This window comes from Brienomyrus brachyistius, chromosome 14 (genome assembly GCF_023856365.1).
Source record: "Brienomyrus brachyistius isolate T26 chromosome 14, BBRACH_0.4, whole genome shotgun sequence".
Taxonomy (NCBI): domain Eukaryota; kingdom Metazoa; phylum Chordata; class Actinopteri; order Osteoglossiformes; family Mormyridae; genus Brienomyrus; species Brienomyrus brachyistius.
Genome location: NC_064546.1, coordinates 16,552,375 through 16,568,769, shown reverse-complemented (window position 1 = coordinate 16,568,769; position 16,395 = coordinate 16,552,375). Strand labels below are relative to the sequence as shown.

At 45.2% G+C, this 16,395-nt stretch overlaps 2 protein-coding genes across 5 annotated transcripts in view; both read left to right on the top strand.

The window, feature by feature from the left end:
* The first annotated feature begins 1,293 nt into the window (after positions 1–1,293).
* On the top strand, positions 1,294–8,318 carry zfyve21 (zinc finger, FYVE domain containing 21). Of its 2 annotated transcripts, XM_048975294.1 has the most exons (8): positions 1,294–1,481; positions 3,738–3,788; positions 4,399–4,567; positions 5,103–5,178; positions 5,419–5,510; positions 5,817–5,870; positions 6,591–6,721; positions 7,052–8,318. In XM_048975294.1, the coding sequence occupies exons 1-8, from the start codon at positions 1,356–1,358 to the stop codon at positions 7,085–7,087; spliced, it is 735 nt and encodes a 244-aa protein (XP_048831251.1). In that variant the 5' UTR covers positions 1,294–1,355; the 3' UTR covers positions 7,088–8,318. The 2 variants fall into 2 exon arrangements, with proteins under 2 accessions (XP_048831251.1, XP_048831252.1); XM_048975295.1 differs by lacking the exon at positions 5,817–5,870 and having other exon boundaries at positions 1,295–1,481.
* Positions 8,319–8,421: 103 nt separating this feature from the next.
* LOC125707880 (transcription factor IIIB 90 kDa subunit-like) overlaps positions 8,422–16,395 on the top strand; it is a 39,760-nt gene continuing 31,786 nt past the window's right edge. The window contains exons 1-5 of one of the 3 annotated variants that reach the window (XM_048975281.1): positions 8,422–8,654; positions 9,099–9,257; positions 9,972–10,193; positions 13,129–13,209; positions 14,761–14,934. In XM_048975281.1, the coding sequence (XP_048831238.1) occupies positions 10,010–10,193; positions 13,129–13,209; positions 14,761–14,934 (439 nt within the window). In that variant the 5' untranslated portion in view covers positions 8,422–8,654; positions 9,099–9,257; positions 9,972–10,009. Of the gene's footprint in view, positions 8,655–8,706; positions 9,258–9,971; positions 10,194–13,128; positions 13,210–14,760; positions 14,935–16,395 lie in introns of those variants that run through there. The other 2 variants (XM_048975282.1, XM_048975280.1) reach the window with 2 other exon arrangements.

The window sequence follows — 16,395 nt, the reverse complement described above, 5'->3', positions numbered from 1 at the left end:
AAAATCTAGACTCTTAAATCTGGACTAAAACTGCAGAATCCATAGTGATTTCAGCACATTTTAGCCTGGCCCTGTACAACGGGGTTCACGCAATGGCATTACAACTAAGTTGACGCAATCCAATCGTCTGCCCATCTCCATCCATGTCGGCTCTGGTTCTATTTCTGTTTTGTACGCTTTTTATAAAATGTTTTATTAAAATGTTGTAGAGGGGCAGGAGCACACTCGGGGAGCAATGATCACTTTTCTTCAGGCAGTATGCTACGCTGGTGACATCCCCTCGTTACCCGGACTTGTGTTTATAATTTTTTGCAATCTATTTATGTAAAGAAATCGTGTATTTGTACACTTTTGAAAATATCATTACTTAATGTCAGGCCAAAATTGTCCTGATGAAAATCACAAGTACCTCCCTTTCTATTTGTCATGCACGCACTTGTCACTTGCAAACCGACATCACTGATTCAGCGAACACCCCAATGTAGTTATAAACCTGATCCACCAGAGGGCACCAAAGCTCCGATTAAACTGACCCTTCTCTGCATGACCACCAACCACGGGGCGTGAATGAAAACTCGGGCTACACAAGCGTCTCTCCTGTAGGCTGCGCTCTAACGGCAGATGTCCTCGTTAGACACCAATCAGCCCATTTCATCAAGAAACCGTTCCAGTCTGCTAAAAATAAGCACAAGACCTACTTTTGTAAAAATAAAGGCGCTGGTATGCTTTCCGCAAACGATATGAAGTGGATTCCGTTTCATTTAGAGGGAAGCAAAGCGCTGTGTTATTGAGTGTAATCCATTCTTCGAGGACTGGCAGACAAGAACGAGGGTTCAACATCCCCAATGTGTTACATATTTTGAGGTCTCTCAAAGCAGTGAAAACCCTCTCACACCAAAGTAGGTACCCAAAGCAAATTAAATGCGTAGCTATTATCGAGATAAGCATGTCACATAACCGAAAGTCCACTTCGGTACGCATACCGCCAGGTAATAAAGCGGAGTGAGTGATGTACACCTCAAATATCTTAAGTTTACCAGTTGCTACAGTGAAACACATTTCTGCTGACGAACGTCATCCACCGACAAACAACAGTAACATCCTTCTTGCGCTAAATGCGTAATCGCAGTATTTAACAATTCATTTATATTCAATCAAGCATCATATACTGGATCCAGGCTCACGAGTTCTGTAACAATGGGCGGGACCAAAAACACCAAACAATTATTTTAATTGGCCCTTTCACCGGACAGTCATATGACGTAAACAGACGCGCTCGACCCTCCCATTCGCTGGTCGCTCTGTCAGTTTGTAGAAGCGTTGGGGCGCGTGCGGGTGAAGGCGAGGGTGGGAAAATGTCCTCTGTGCCAGACGGCAAGAAATTGGTGCGCAGCCCGAGCGGACTTCGCATGATACCCGAGAACGGAGCATTTAACAGCCCCTTTTCGCTGGACGAACCGCAGTGGGTGCCGGATAAAGAGGTGAGCGAAAGAGGGCTTGCCGCCTGGACTTGGAGCTCGCCTGGGCGTTGCATTGCAGACTGCTGTCAGTTGTCCACAAGGCTGATTCCTCAGATATTTTCCTGACGGATCCGGGACTTGGAGGGTGTGGAGTTTTGCCAATTTGTCTTGCAAATCATGGGTCTTTTATTAAGTTAGAAAACAAGATTTTTGTTTTCCCGCTAGTCTAAGCCTTATATGCAAGTGAAACCAACTGTGATGAATACGCCTGTCACACTGACGTTACTCAACAGAACAAAAACACAACGCTGTGTTCGCTTTACATTGTACTTTTAGTTCGTGTTTATTTGATCGAATAATCGTTTCTGCTTGCTTTTTGACGAAATTGGAAAATATCAGTTTGAAATCGGGTTAGCTTGCAGTCCTAACTTGAAACATATCATACAAGTCCTACATACTTATGAAATATCGTACGAATAGTTAAGGCCATAATAATAATTTCACAATGTAATTGAAAAACCTTCTTCAGTCTTCTGTTCGAAAGCGTCGTTCCTTTAATCGCCTCGTCCGTAAAAATGGCTGTTTACGGGCTTATTGCATAATCGCACTGACGTTTAAAGGCTATAAAAGTGGAGCCATTTTTTTAACAGCTTTTCAACAAAGCGTCGGATCTGCACGGTGTCTCCGCAGCATCTGCCGTATCTCCCATCCGGAAATGAAAGGCTAGGCTGACCGTCGGAGTGTGTGTTTTATTTATTAGCCTCTCAGGGAACGGTGTGGTTTCTCGTTTATAAGTTGTGTGTCTCATCTCCTGACTCATGAACCATGTTTACACAGCCGAGGGACGGTGTCTGCATCGGATCCTTTCGCCGTAAATTGATCACACACCCACACACACTTTCTGAAAACACTTATTTGCTCAGCACATGAAAACATTATTTTTATGAACATGTGCCACGTACCTATTTGTAAAATTGAAGACTTGACGTACGTAGGGATCCGCCGGGTTTCTCTGCGCTAATGACCGACTCCTGTTGTTTTGCTGGGTCGTGAGACACCAAAGGATTTTTCATAATCACTGGGATGCATGCGGAGGATGTCACATCTAAAGTGAATGGCCCTATGATTCTTGTGTTTTCTTTAATTCTTTGTGTCTTAATTGCAAAGTCGCAACTTTTCAGAAACTTTGCGCAGCTTCCAGGAGGAGGTGCCTTGCCCGTGTCTGGAAATAAGCACTTTACCGCATGTTTGTATAACCTGCGACCGATCGACGACCCGGTTTTGGTCCTGCTGCTGCTCTGCTGCTATTCGCGATTGTATGATATGTTAGTGTGCTTTTTTATTCTGTGTAGTACAACCCCAGGTTTTAGGCAGTCAAATAAAACCCTTAAGGGCTGTTTATCTGGGTAGTAAATGTATATTTGAGCAGAAAAAAACTATTTTACATTAGATCCTAATTAACAGCAACTAAACATTAAATAAACCAGAATTTCTTCTGTTCTCCAAAAAAAGTTACTGATATCTTGGACATTTAAATGAACACTGATTTTCGTGCCCCAGGGCCACCTCAACCATTCTATGTGTTCCCCACCAACTCCCATAATTGGTCAAATAACACACTGAGGAATTTGATCAGCCCATTAAGGTGGGGTAGCAGTCCAGTCAAAAATACACAAGTGTGTTGGACAATTGCTGCAAATACTGGGGTGATTCTAGGAGCGGTTTTGAAACGGCTAAGCAGACGCACTTTAATGTACCATCAATTTTAAGATCTATGAAACATCATTTTCATTAACAGCTAAAGACTTTTGCACAGTATTGTGTGTGTGTGTGTGTGTGTGTGTATATATATATATACTGTTTTTGCTCTCTGTCTTATCTCTGTATTTTGTGTCTTTCCTGTTTTTTTCTTTTTCTTTATTGCAACAAGGATAATCTTCAAATTTCTTTGTACTTTTTGCAGTGACAAAGGCATTCATTCATTCATAAAAATATGTCTCTTAATTTTATATGTATTATATACGTCCCTTTATACTGTTCTTTTATGTCGTGTGATCCTGTCTTTAACTACTACTCTGAAACTTTCCTTCATGGGATTAATAAACTTATCTTAATAGAATTCCTTAAAGCACGTGCATCCTCTGCAGTAATGGTGTGGGTGTGGGGGGCTGTGATGCGTTGTGGTGCTCCTCTGGGAATTTTATTCAGAGAGCTGACCTTCTCACCATTAGTATGGTTCTTGAGGTAATATTGGTCGATATCTCCTTTCTCTTTCAGTGCTCGAGATGCATGCAGTGTGACACAAAGTTTGATTTTATCACCAGAAAGGTAAGACATCTGTCACGTATTTCCTTGCACAGTTTTCCCTCGGCTTTCTGTGAGCGAAGGCCCCATTTCCACCCCCACTGTTTCCGTCAACAGCTGTTGGTGATTCAGCCATCCAACCCTTTCCCATTCACTGTCTCCTTGGTGCTGCTGTTTTGTTGGAAACTAGATTTCAACACCGGCGTTTCTCAGTACCAAGAACACGGAGATTGTACTTGTGGTTTTTGTAAGACCGGTTTTGCTAACTTGTCTCCCAAGAAAGAATTTGAGGTGTGATGAATCATGGGATTTGTCTCAATTGCTGAGGAGGTCAGACAGGAACGACATCCTGGGATTTCAGTGACCTGGTCTTTGGCAAAGGAGGATGACGCACAATGGGTACACAAGAACACAAATATGGTTCAGTGTGCATATAGAGAAGCATCTGCATTTTGTGTACATGGCCAGAGACTTTGCCAGTGACTTCAGCATAATGGTTTGTGTTTTCTGTCCTGTAACTGACTCATGGTGAATATGTTTGATCGTCTTATCTGTTGTGTTGTTATTATTTTTTTTTTAATGAAATTCACAAGTGTTTCACAGGACCATGCCTGGTAATGTTTTCGTGTCTCAGCACCACTGCAGGCGCTGCGGCCGCTGCTTTTGCGACAAGTGCTGCAGCAAGAAGGTGGCACTGCCGCGCATGTGCTTCGTGGACCCTGTGAGGCAGTGTGCCGAGTGTGGCCTGGTCTCCCAGAAGGAGTCCGAGTTCTACGACAAGCAGCTGAAAGTGCTCATGGGAGGTGAGCCCTGCGGGTGCTGGTGGGGGAAATGAGGCCACAGAGCCTTCTGTTGGGGTGGGGGTGGGGTCCTTACCATGCGCTGTCTGTCACCGCCTGCTTTAAACCAGTGGGGGGTGATAAAGTGACTGACTGGAGTTAGTTTGTGAGGGATGGGGCCTTTGTGGGCTTTTCCTGGGCTTGTTTTCTCTCTTTATCAGGCTGTGGGTTTGAACGCATTTCATTCTCCTTTGACTGTTGTTGTCTTGTTACTTGCTGCATGGTCTTAAATTCAGCAGTAGTGTGTTTTTTTTTCCTGAAGAGGAGTGTTTATAACCTCTCACCTCCTCTCCCTTGTCCTGTGGTGGAGAGTCACCTGCAGTGGGCACTATAAATAGGCCCCCACCCCCACAAGGCCTGCCACGTTACTGTAGGGAAACAGCCCTTAGCTGCATGGAGCAGGGTGGAGTCCTTGCTGAAGACCATGGAAGTGGAGCACCTGGCCCTGCTCCATCCTCTCTGCTCTTCAGCTCCTGAGTGCTGCGTGTTCTTTCTGCAGGTGGAACATTCCTGGTCACGCTGGGCACGTCTGAGAAGTCTGAATCCATGGCGTGTCGCCTCTCCAACAACCACAGGTAATGCAGATCTCCGCACGCAGGCGCACATATGGTCTAAAGTTCTCTGGGTTGAAGAGGATGTTTATGATTAAAGATGTTTAATGTCTTACCAGTTTGTTGTTGGTTATAGTGGCAGTGTTGTGTTCTGGGTCTACAGACTGGGCAGAGTTCAGTGGGTCGTCGTCCCGCATGTCCTGTGATCAGCATGAGACAGGAATCTGCTCCTATTTACAGCCTGACGGCCTTCTGTCTGCACAGGTACCTCTTTCTGGACGGGGAGAGCCACTTCGAGGTGGAGCTGTCCCGGATCTCCAGCATGCAGGTGCTGACGGAGGGCTCCCTGCCTGGAGGTGAGGCGGGGGGGGGGGGGACTTGTATTAAAGTTTTCTTGTGGGATTTAGGTTCTTCCCCATTGCTTAGTTACACCCTCAGCAGAAAAAAACTTGCTGACGGATATGCAGTTGTACTTCCCACTGTGTCATGGTTTCAACCTCTGTCCTACTCAGCACTGTGTCCAGACCCCATGGAAGGGGGACGTCTGTCGCAATAAACAAATGTGCTGGTTGGGGGTGAAAACTCTGCAGTGCTCAGTAACCCCAAGTGACCTTTTTCTCCCTCACTGCTTCTTGACTGGCCATGCTGTGCTCTGGCCTCAGAGAATGACATTCACACTTACACCAGTCTCCTGGAGAACCCATATATATCAGAAGGTATTGCTGTATATTTGCCCCCCCCCCCCCCTTCTCAGTTGGTTTGTGCCACCCTCTGCTTTTAACGAGGTCGTCTCTTTCGGACTCTGTGACGTTACGCTTAACATTCCAACTGGTGGTACGTGTTGAGGGATGTCTGGGGCTTGGGTCATTGACAAGGACATCTTTCACAAATATGTAAGCGGACACTTTCCAAAGATTTGCTTCTGAATATCTTGCTTTCAGCCTGTCTCTCTGAGCAGGAAGTAAGTGGCTCCATAGAGTCTGGCTAAATGAATTCAAGATTGAGTCCATTAAGGTTTCTCACTGGAGCCAAAGGCGATCTCGTTCAAAAGTGCTGCATGTCTGCCCCCTAGTGGTAGCTTCATGAGTTACACTTCATACTGCTGTGGACGTCTGGTGTTAGCTAGTGCGTGTCCTGTGCTCCTGTGCCTGTGCTGTGTACTTGTGTCATTTTGATCATTTGAGAAGCTAGTGTCCTGTGACTGCTGAATAAATTATGGACGTGTCTCTCAAAACAATTGAAGCTGAAAAAAATGAATTTTGTTCCCAATTAGTGTTGAAATCCATATTTCCATACCTGGCTGTATTTTTGTCCATGCTATTGCATTATGCCTGTTTCTGATTGTTGTTCTCCCTGTCGCCTACAAATCCACTGGCTTGTCTTCTGTGCTGTTGTGTCCACTGTTAACTCTTATCCATGTTTATGTGCCTGTACAGGTTGCAGCTCTAGAGCCACCGGAATGGTTCTGCACTACAGAGCTGCAGGTTCACGGGATCTGCAGCAGCTGCGTATGGAGGCCACCGATGACAAGAGAACTGCCTCCGCCTGGCTGGCAGCCATGCACAAGGTAATGTTGCAGCCTTTCCGACCTCCTCATCTCCCCCGCCCCTGCCCGTGCCACTTAATCTCCACCAAAATGACCTCATTGACCCCTAAAATATAACCATCTACTGGAAACGCTGGACTGCTGATGTTCCGGGAGCTTGGCTCGGGTGTTTGAGCTGAATTCGAGACCGGAAGGTGGTTTCGATCCCGGGTTCAGAAGGGTGTGGGTCTGCAGGACATGCCAGTGGCTTTGGATGAACAATCCCTTGAATTGCCCAAGAGGACTGGAGCTGTGTGGAAGCTCTGACCAGCAGCCCTCTGCTGTCTTTCTGCACTCTTGCCTTTTTGCCAGGCTGCAAAGCTGTTGTACGAGTCTCGGGACCAGTAACGCTGACCAACAGAGAGAGAGAGGGGGAGAGGTGGGAGACCCACAGGCGTCGCACGCTCCAAAACGGCCTTGTTCTGTGTACTCTGCTTTCTGTTCCCAGCTGCATTGGCCTGGATCGTGCCCTCAGACCCGCCGCCATTCACTGACTCTAGTGCAATATATATATCATTTAATAAACGCTTTAAATGTAGTGTCACGTATTGGATTTTGTACGAGAAGCTATTTTGTTAAATATTCCTATTTTAACGCAAGAAAGATGCAGCCTACAGACTTTTTACTGATGAAGTATTTACTATGATTTTTTTTTTTGTATCACTTGTGCACCCCTGTCTTACTTCTCTGTACTGAATGATGAATTTACTGCCCACTTAGACAAGGTCAAGGTGTTTTTTTTTTCATAAGCAGGTGAGGTTTCACTACTTTGAAACCGAAGAAGCACGTTGTTGTAACCCTACATGAGTCAGCTGGTACCGCTCAACTCCGTGTGTTCAAAGAGGCGTGAACACTACTTGGCACGTGCCCTGTGGCTCATGGCCACTGCGAGCAGTGCAGGGGACCCTTAATTTGTACAGTTACCTGATCTTGCTGGGACTAGAAAAAAAGCCATGTTTCTATTCAGTGTTTCTTACATATGTTTTTTTCTGATAATACACTACAAACTTCTAAAAGGGGTCCTGCAAGTGTCCACAGAACGAGTGTTAGAGTGTTATAGTAAACATAATTTCTGTTATGAAGGCATGTTTAAAGGTGTTTCTTGGACCTGGATGAGTTGTTTTGTTGTGTGCTTGTGCTTGATGGAGGGCTGTAAATATCTTTGCTCTACTTGATTTATTTTTATTTTAGGATATATATTTTTTTTTTGTAATACAGCTGTATATTCTTATTCTTCAAAGAAAATAAAATGAATTTGTGTGCATTTCACTAGTACCTTGAAACGAAGTTAATCGAGTAAGTCACCACCTTCTTTGACCAAGTTTTGCTGTGCATTTTGTAAAACTCGTAAACGTGGACGCTGGATGGCAATGGCAGTTCGAAGTGTGAATTTGGTTCAGCGCTATAGCAGTTTGACATGGGGGCGATTGCACCCCTTCCCACAAGCATTTTGTTGTACTATATTTTAACTATTACCGCAGCTGTCTTACAGTAAATTTATTTACTTTACGAATGTTCGTGCATATGTTACTTTTTGTTATACTCATCTGAAATAAATACGATTGCTTGTACCTATTAATTTTGCCATTATTTGCGCTTTTCTTTGATGCTTATTTATGTGCCGCCTATTCAAATGATAAATTCCATATACAGGGCACTGCGGACCATAACACCACTGTTTTACATAATACTTTTCATCTATTTAAATTTATGCATAAGAATACCTTGTCGGACGAATGAAAACTCAGCAAGTAAGCAACCCAATTAGAAGTTAGGTTAAATTCAACTTCGTAACCACCAGCCAGCGTTGTGTCTTAACGATTCCATTTAAATGGAGACAGTGCGGGTGGTTAAAGACAAAGTTGACGGTTCAAGACTGAGGAAGAGACTTTCTGGATGGACCCTTGAGTAACAAGTAAATTTCATTGCCCGTAAAATACTTCCATTGAATATATAAAATCGCGCAGTCCAATGACGTATGCACTTCGGTCTGGAGAGCATGGAGGCGTGGGCAAGTTAAAAAGAGGGGTGTTACAAAAAATTTAGTTGAATCACGTTGATAATTTTGACTATAAAGTAGTATATGCATTTTATTTAAATGTTTAAATATTTCAAGATAGATTACTCGCTATATTTTATTTTAATTGGTATATGTATAAATTTACTATATACCAACCCTTTTATTCCCCCCTCCAAATGGTGTGAGGTGGAAAATACCATTCGCATATGCTTTATCGGACACATGTTCAAGCTAAGCATTAGTCGAAATATATGTTATTTACAGAATTATGATAATTTGAATATTACCTGGCATCGGGGGTGCAGCTAAAATCAGATATAACCCGTTTTTGAGGGATAGTAATTCTAGACACGCAGAAAAGGTGAAAGCTGTGGAGAGGCCGTCTGGCGGCCGGCACGAGCCTGGGAGTTTCCTGCGGGAGTCAAGCGAAGCGGCACGCGGCGGCACGCGGGAAACGACTCGCGGCCCGCGGCCGGGAGGTTGGACAGGATCGAACCGGTGTGTTTTTGTTTCTCATCCCATTTTCTTCGCGAATTACTTCGTTGGTTTATCAGCTTCCTTACCACAACGAACGGCAACATAGCCTGGCTGTGTACCCTACGTAACGGTAACGGTGTTTTTAAACCGAGTCAAAATCTACCACCATAAAGCCTCAGTTGGTGTTGTGCACTAAAGATGATCACTGGGGATAATGGGTCTGGCAATTTTTGTAGTGTGTTAAATTTTAATGACCACGACAGTTTAGATTATATTGAAATTACAAAGCTATGAAGTTTAGCTCAGTTACCAAGGTGGATTATTATAGACATTTAAGGTGTAACTGTTTCAGTTTGAGGCGCATTTCTGTAAATGTCCTGCGTTTGGATTGTTTTTTTTAACTGTACAGAAATGTGATAATGTAGCAATCGTGTTCCTTCATATGTGGTCCTGTTGATATTAACCACGTGACCAGGAATTCTGTTCTTATCGGTAAGTTGCCGGGCCCGCGTTCTACATGTGTGCAGTCAGTTCACTTCAGTCTCCGCCGGGTCCTCTCACATTTGGCCGGCCTGGGTGTGCTTTGTATTTCTCTAACGCTGAGTTAGATGTTATGTTCTTTATCAGTCAGCATTATTATTTTTTCACTATGTGTTGATTTGTGGCTTTGCCGGTTCGGATTCCTCGGTGATTGGAAATTGATTGTTTTCAAACCCATTTCTCCCCCTGTCAAAGTATTCTTTGGTGCTGAAGTGCTGTAGACGAACCTCACCATGAGCACTCGCGTGTGTAAGACCTGCGGGTGCACGGACATTGACATTGATCAAGCCCGGGGCAATGCTGTCTGCATGGGATGCGGCTCTGTCCTGGAGGACAACATCATCGTTTCCGAGGTTACCTTTGTGGAGAACAGTGGTGGGGGCTCATCGGCGGTAGGACAATTTGTCGCATCAGATGGTAAGTGGAGTGTAACTAGGCCTCTTTACTATATGTGAGTCATAGCTTTCATTTAAAATGGTGTTTCTCAAGCCATTTCTCGGGGCCCTCATGGTGGTCCATGTTTTTGCTCCTTCCCAGCTCCATACCTGGGTCTGAGGCACATTTTGTATGAACTGTTTTTCTGTAGCCTCATTCATTTACAGCTGTCATGCCATGAAGTTCTCAGGCTGGCCTGCACTGAGCATCTGTGTGATTCTGCATCCCTACGCAGGTCTTGCTGGAAATGTCATTCATGTTTGTCAGGGGTGCCACGTTGTGGTCCCTGTTCGATGCACTGGCAGATATGGGCACATTGATGCACCTCCCCTGCTATCTTGACTTGAGTAAGGCTAGAATAGAGGCTGTGGTGGTGTTCAGTGATATCTTGCTACCTTATGCAGGAACTGGATAACTGATCGTTTGCCCTTTCCCCTGTCCGTTATATAAAATGCCTCCCAAAGTAACTTGCGTTGAACTGTGCAGTGGTGTTTACATGTCTGATACAGAGTTTGTCCAGGTTTAGTCCTTGGGGAGTTATCCCTGAAAGGAGGTGGAGGCCTCCCCTTTTCCCAGAACCAGAGAAGAGTTCTGAATGCCGTGAAGATACTAAGTGCTTCAGTAGGACTGGGAGTCCTCTATGTAATGTTAACGTTTTATTGTTATGTGATGGAAGACCTGGATTATGCTGATATTTGTTTGAAAGTAGGGCTGGACAGTTAATAGAAATTTCATTTATTATTTTGGCTTCCTGTAGTTATCAAAACAAAATAATCGAGATGAAATGATTATTGTGCTGCATTTCGTTTCACAATGATACGCTTTGTCCTGTGCTTTAAGTCCAGTGCACCCTGTTCCAGTCCATTTATATTTGTTTCTTAATTGAAATATATTTTGAGTTCAAGGAAATCCACTGTTAAAAAGACACGTTAAAAAAAATCACTAAATGCATGGTATTTCCAAATTTATTGAGTAATTGTTAAATAATTGTGATCTCACTATTGACCAAAATCATCATGATTTCCTAACTCGCTCCTCCAAACCACCCCAAGGTGACTTAGTAATATTCAGATCAACTTCACTTTTTCATGTTTATCAAACTGCTCTCACCAGTCTTGCTGTGTGTATTGGGACATTATCATCCTGATACATGGTACCACCTTAAGGGTGCAGTGTTTCAATCGTTGGCAGAACATGGTCCTCCAGAATGATTTGATTGGTAGTGATGCGCCTGTACAGAACAAATAGTGCAATAATGATATTGCAGCCCAAACCATCACTGATTCACCTCCATGCTGCGCTCTGGGTATTCAACAGTCTGATTGTTAAGCCTCCACACCATAACTCTTCCAGACGTGGGAAAGACAGTGAAGGTGCACTTGCCATAGAACAGTACCTGTTTCACATTGTCTACAGCCCAAGATTTGCGCTGCAGGCACCATTGAAACTGATGTTTGGCCTTGCCATGAGTGACCAATGGTTTGGCTATAGCAGACCCTGTGGAGCTCCCAATGATCAGGAGAATTGAGGAGTGCATTTAATTCTGCAGTGAGTTGGGCAGGTGTGGTTTTATGCTTTTGAGTATAATCCAAGTTAGTTCCTGGGACATCCCTTTCAGACACCCTCCTCTTGTGGCCCCATTTACTCCTGTTGAATGTGGTCCATTCTTTGTGGTGGTATGCCGACATTACCCTGGGCACCATGGCTCTCTAAGCACCACAAAGACTTCCTGTCCTGGTCACAGACGCGCAAGCCAGACATGCACCAACAATTCGTCCTCTTTTGAACTCGGATATATCTCAGGTTATGTTGTGTGGATTGCAATATTTTATATACTGCTGTGCTATTGCCCTGTTAATTCAATTTTTACACTTTGCACATTCCCCCCGGCTTTGCATATATTGGTGTGAAACCTCAAATACTATTGACCAGACGTGTTTTAATTTTATTTTTCAAACCCTGCATGTCTGCTATGTACCTGTGTTGGACTGTTTGCTAAACAAGAGGTAAAACCGCCATTGAGCTTTAATCACACAGTTGTTCTATAAACAGATGCTTCTCCTTGTTACATAATGTTATGAAGCATTCTGCTGTTTTGTTTTGGAGGGGTACTTGCAGGGACCGCCACTAGAGGGCAGGGCAACTCCACATTCCTCTGCAGATTGTGCTGTTTGTTGTCCAGCAGGGGATGCTATTGCTGTGTTATTGAAGTTACAAAAGGAGCATGAGCCTGAGCGATAAATTCAGGGTGACATTCTTGACCACTCTGTGGTATTAATTTTGCCTTCTGACAAGGAATAGATACTTATGTTAAGCATGAAAACCCAAGAAGTATTTAATGTATCTTTCAGTCATTCCAGACACATTTAGGGCAGTACAGTGGTGTGTGGCTCAGTGAGTTAGGCCTCCATGCCTGTGGTTGGAAGGTTGCTGGTTCAAGCCCCGGTCTCGACCCGAATAGTTACATCTTTGTTGGTTCCTTGAACAAGGCCCTCAGACCCCATGCTTTGTTCTGTATTGTTTATGAGAGCAAGATGAAATATGCGAAAAGAAACATTTCAATGTACCTGTACTTGTGTGAACAGCAAATTTAGCTTTTTGTATGGGTGAAGATCTGGAGTTCTTCAAATTTTGAGACAAATCACAATAAAACTGAAGTGGTGTCACTTAGTAGTGGCACATTAAAGGACAGGAACAGATGGATCTAATGAACCGGATTACATTGAGACCAGTCAGATAAAGTTGGGCTTTTAATAGAGATTTTTTGGAGACGTGGGGAGAGTGTGTAGGGGGCCTGTCTGACTGGGAAATACGTACATTGTCGTTCCAACAGCGTCTAGATGTACCATATTCAGACAAGTGATTTTTTTTCATTATATTTTGCTTTGTCTTACTGTCAGTGCTGTTGGCTTTCTAGGCACAGGCAAAACTCCAGTTCTGGGAAGTGGGTTTCACACCACCTTGGGGAAGGAGTCCCGTGCTCAGACCCTGCTGAACGGTGAGTACCTCTGCCTAAAGTGGCTGCATAATTTCCTGCTTATGAACTGTTGCTGACTAATGCCTGGTCAGTTGTGTCCCTTTGATCTGAATCCTGCCCTTATTTGCTGTGCATTCAAAGTGCGTGAGTGGGCTTGTCTAGAGAGCCAGCCATTCCCATCTGCTTAGGATTTGGCCTGCTGTGCCGATGACTCCCATCCTCACCTGTGACTTTCTCGAGCAGCTTGTCTGTTGGTGCGCTGACTCATACTTTCAGTAATGCGAGTCTGGCTTGCACCGTCCCTCCTCTTCCAGTTATTATGCCTGTACGGACTTTGAAAATGATGAAATGTGTCCTTCATGTTCCATTAAAAGTTTGTTGGCTGGTCCACTTTTTGTTGCTGTGTTCCTCTCGGGGCCTAAGACACCTGCATGTAATAGGAGTGGTTGATAGGCAGGGGGTGGTGTTTATGATCTGCTTGCATGTCTGGGTTAGTTGGCACGGGTATGGCAGTCACTCTTACGATCAGGTGGGGCCAGTAATCAGAACATGGAGCCCCTCCTGCAAGAGATGAGTGGTTAAAATTACTGTAACTGTGGAGGTTGCTCAATGAAAGCTGGCTATTTCTGAGAGAACCATCTGTGAAGCTGCTGTCAGGCTAGTAACTGGTGTAGACTACTGTATTGGGGCTGCATTGAGGTCTTTCTGAACGTGAGTTTCAGTCGTTTCTCTCCTGTGCCAAGCTGGTAGCCCGCAGCCTGGGGTAAACGAGTACCTCGTAACCTCAGGAGACTGCTGAGGCTGCTTCCTAGCAACCCCAGAGTCAGCCCTGTTCCAGAGCGCTTCTCTTAGACTGGATGAAGCCTGAGAGGGGAATAACTCTTCATTAGTGTGTGGTTTTTGGCACTTTAACCATGAGGTTTTGGCCCTCTGCTGTCTTTGCATATTAAGCCTTTTGGCAGAGGGTAGGATTGGTAACCGGGGATATCTCAAGCCTTGTTTTAGCTCCAGGTCAATCTTAGTAAGCGTGAGGGCAGAGAAAGTTCACTGTTGCCTGAAGGACTGTCAGAAATAGAGCTGCTGTGATTGCAGGAAATGCAATGGCTGCTATTCAGAAACTGTGCGCTGCTCTGGGATGTAGGTGGGATGCATTGTTATTCTATCCATCCATTGGTCCATATTCTCTTCTGAAGCTTCTCCTCGTCAGGGTCGCAGGAGGCCTGGAGCCTTGTATTGTTATTGTAAGGCCAAATGTTATTTGACTAGATGCTCTTCCTGGCTTACTGTAGTGCTGGAGGTCATGTGATGGGCAGAGCTGACCTCACGAAGGGTGTATTTTTGTAAGGTTATCAACAGTCTCTTGCTTTTAATTTATGTGACATAATGCGAGGTGATTAATCAGTGAATTGAAAACACATATTTGACCATGTGAACCTCAGCTGAGTTGTTGCTAGTTTCATGTGCTGGTGCTTGATAATTGAACTGTGTGTGATAGAACACCAATGATACCTTGGAGACGTAGGTCTTGAAATACCTTTGATACATGAACCGTGCGTGTGTCTCTCTCTCCAGGTAAGCGGCAGATCAACCACCTCGGCCACCAGCTCCAGCTGAACCAGCACTGCCTAGACACGGCCTTCAACTTCTTCAAGATGGCCGTGTGCAAGCATTTAACGCGTGGTCGCAAGATGGCTCACGTGGTGGCTGCTTGTCTCTACCTGGTGTGCAGGACGGAGGGCACACCTCGTATCCTTGTCCCCTACCCTCCCATGGGCAGTTATTCTTGGCTGGCTGAGGTTTTCCCTTGATCCGTAGCAACGTGTACAAACCCTCTGGTGATGCATGTGGAGTAGCACATGGTGTTGTGAGTGAGTCAGGCTGTGCTAAGCTGGGTGGGTCCCACAGACTGAGCAAGCTTGATTATATCCTGGGTGCTTCCTGTGAGCCCCCTGCTCTGGCATGTGCCAAGACTGCTCCCTCTTTAATAACAGCCTTGTTGATCTGAAAAAGCCTGGTTATGGAAGCTGCACGTGGCCCCAGAGCAGCTGCTATCTGCCATGTGCCCCGGTTGCCTCACTTTACCTATTTCAGTGAAACCATTTGGGAATAACTGTCCATGAGCGGAGGGTTGCTTGCGCTTGGAATGTTCTACTTCCATCACAGAATGCCTTTTCCACAGAATGCCTTTTTCCACTGTCGTTTACAGCCTGTTCGTGATCTCATGGTTCTCAGTGCTGTTTCTCTGAGCAATGGAAATGCACACTTCAGATCCATGGCTCTTTTCTGACTATCATGCCTGTGTGTCTGTGACTAAAACTGTTAAAATGACATAACAGATGCAGAGGTGGATAGTTCAGGTCCAGAGAGTAGAAGTGAACATTAAGTTTTTCTTTGAACCAACCATTTGAGTATAAAGAGTCACAGAATATTCAACTGGTTGGTTGAATGGAAATCTTGGTGTGAACTTTGACTCTCTGGACCTGAACTACCCATCTCTGAACAGACTTGCTCTGGGGTTCTTGCATCGAGAAGCTGGTCTGGGTCCTTTGGGAGGAGAAAGCTAATGGTCTTTCCTGTCTGTAGTGCAGATTTAACTCTCCTGTTCTTCCTTATATGCCAGCGGTGGACAGCGGCTGATAAAACACTGTGTTTGTGTGGCTAGGTTTGGGGTGGGGGTGGGGGGTGTGTGAGGATGTGGAAAAAGGCAATTGTATTGGTGCTGAGAGGAAGTGTGTGAGGGCGCGACCCCTTCCCCAGAGGTTAGGCTTGCACTATTATCAGGCTTGGGGGGGGTACTTGCTTGTGAGCTCCACCCGAGCCCAAGCCCACTGGGCCAAACGATAGGCGGCATGATAACTGGACAGCTTTTTGGAGCCTCTGATGTCAGCATCGGCCGCCCCTGAGCTTGGAGCTCTTAGCGCGTGTGAAGAAGCTGGAATTAGCCATGTTTGGCTGGACCAGCTGCCCGTGGCCAGTTCTGAGAATGTTGGGGTCGGACTGGCTGACTGCTTGGCCCATTTTGCTGAGGGCACACAGTGCTGCTGTTTCCTTCTCCTCCTGGGTTTGGTTTATCTCTATGCAGCCCCCGTGTCAGATACGGTTACACAGGAAAAGCACAGGAGGGAGGGGGGCCTTTCCCACAGTTCTGTTTACTAGGCTGCCTTCCCTTGGGGTGGGGGTGGAGGGGGCAGGAATAATTTTAGCTCC

Coding starts and splice junctions, on each gene's coding strand:
- zfyve21 (XM_048975294.1), top strand. CDS start 1,356: ATGTCCTCTGTGCCAGACGGCAAGAAATTGGTGCGCAGCCCGAGCGGA. Junction 3,789..4,398: donor TTGATTTTATCACCAGAAAG/GTAAGACATCTG, acceptor TTCGTGTCTCAG/CACCACTGCAGGCGCTGCGG. Junction 6,722..7,051: donor GGCTGGCAGCCATGCACAAG/GTAATGTTGCAG, acceptor CCTTTTTGCCAG/GCTGCAAAGCTGTTGTACGA.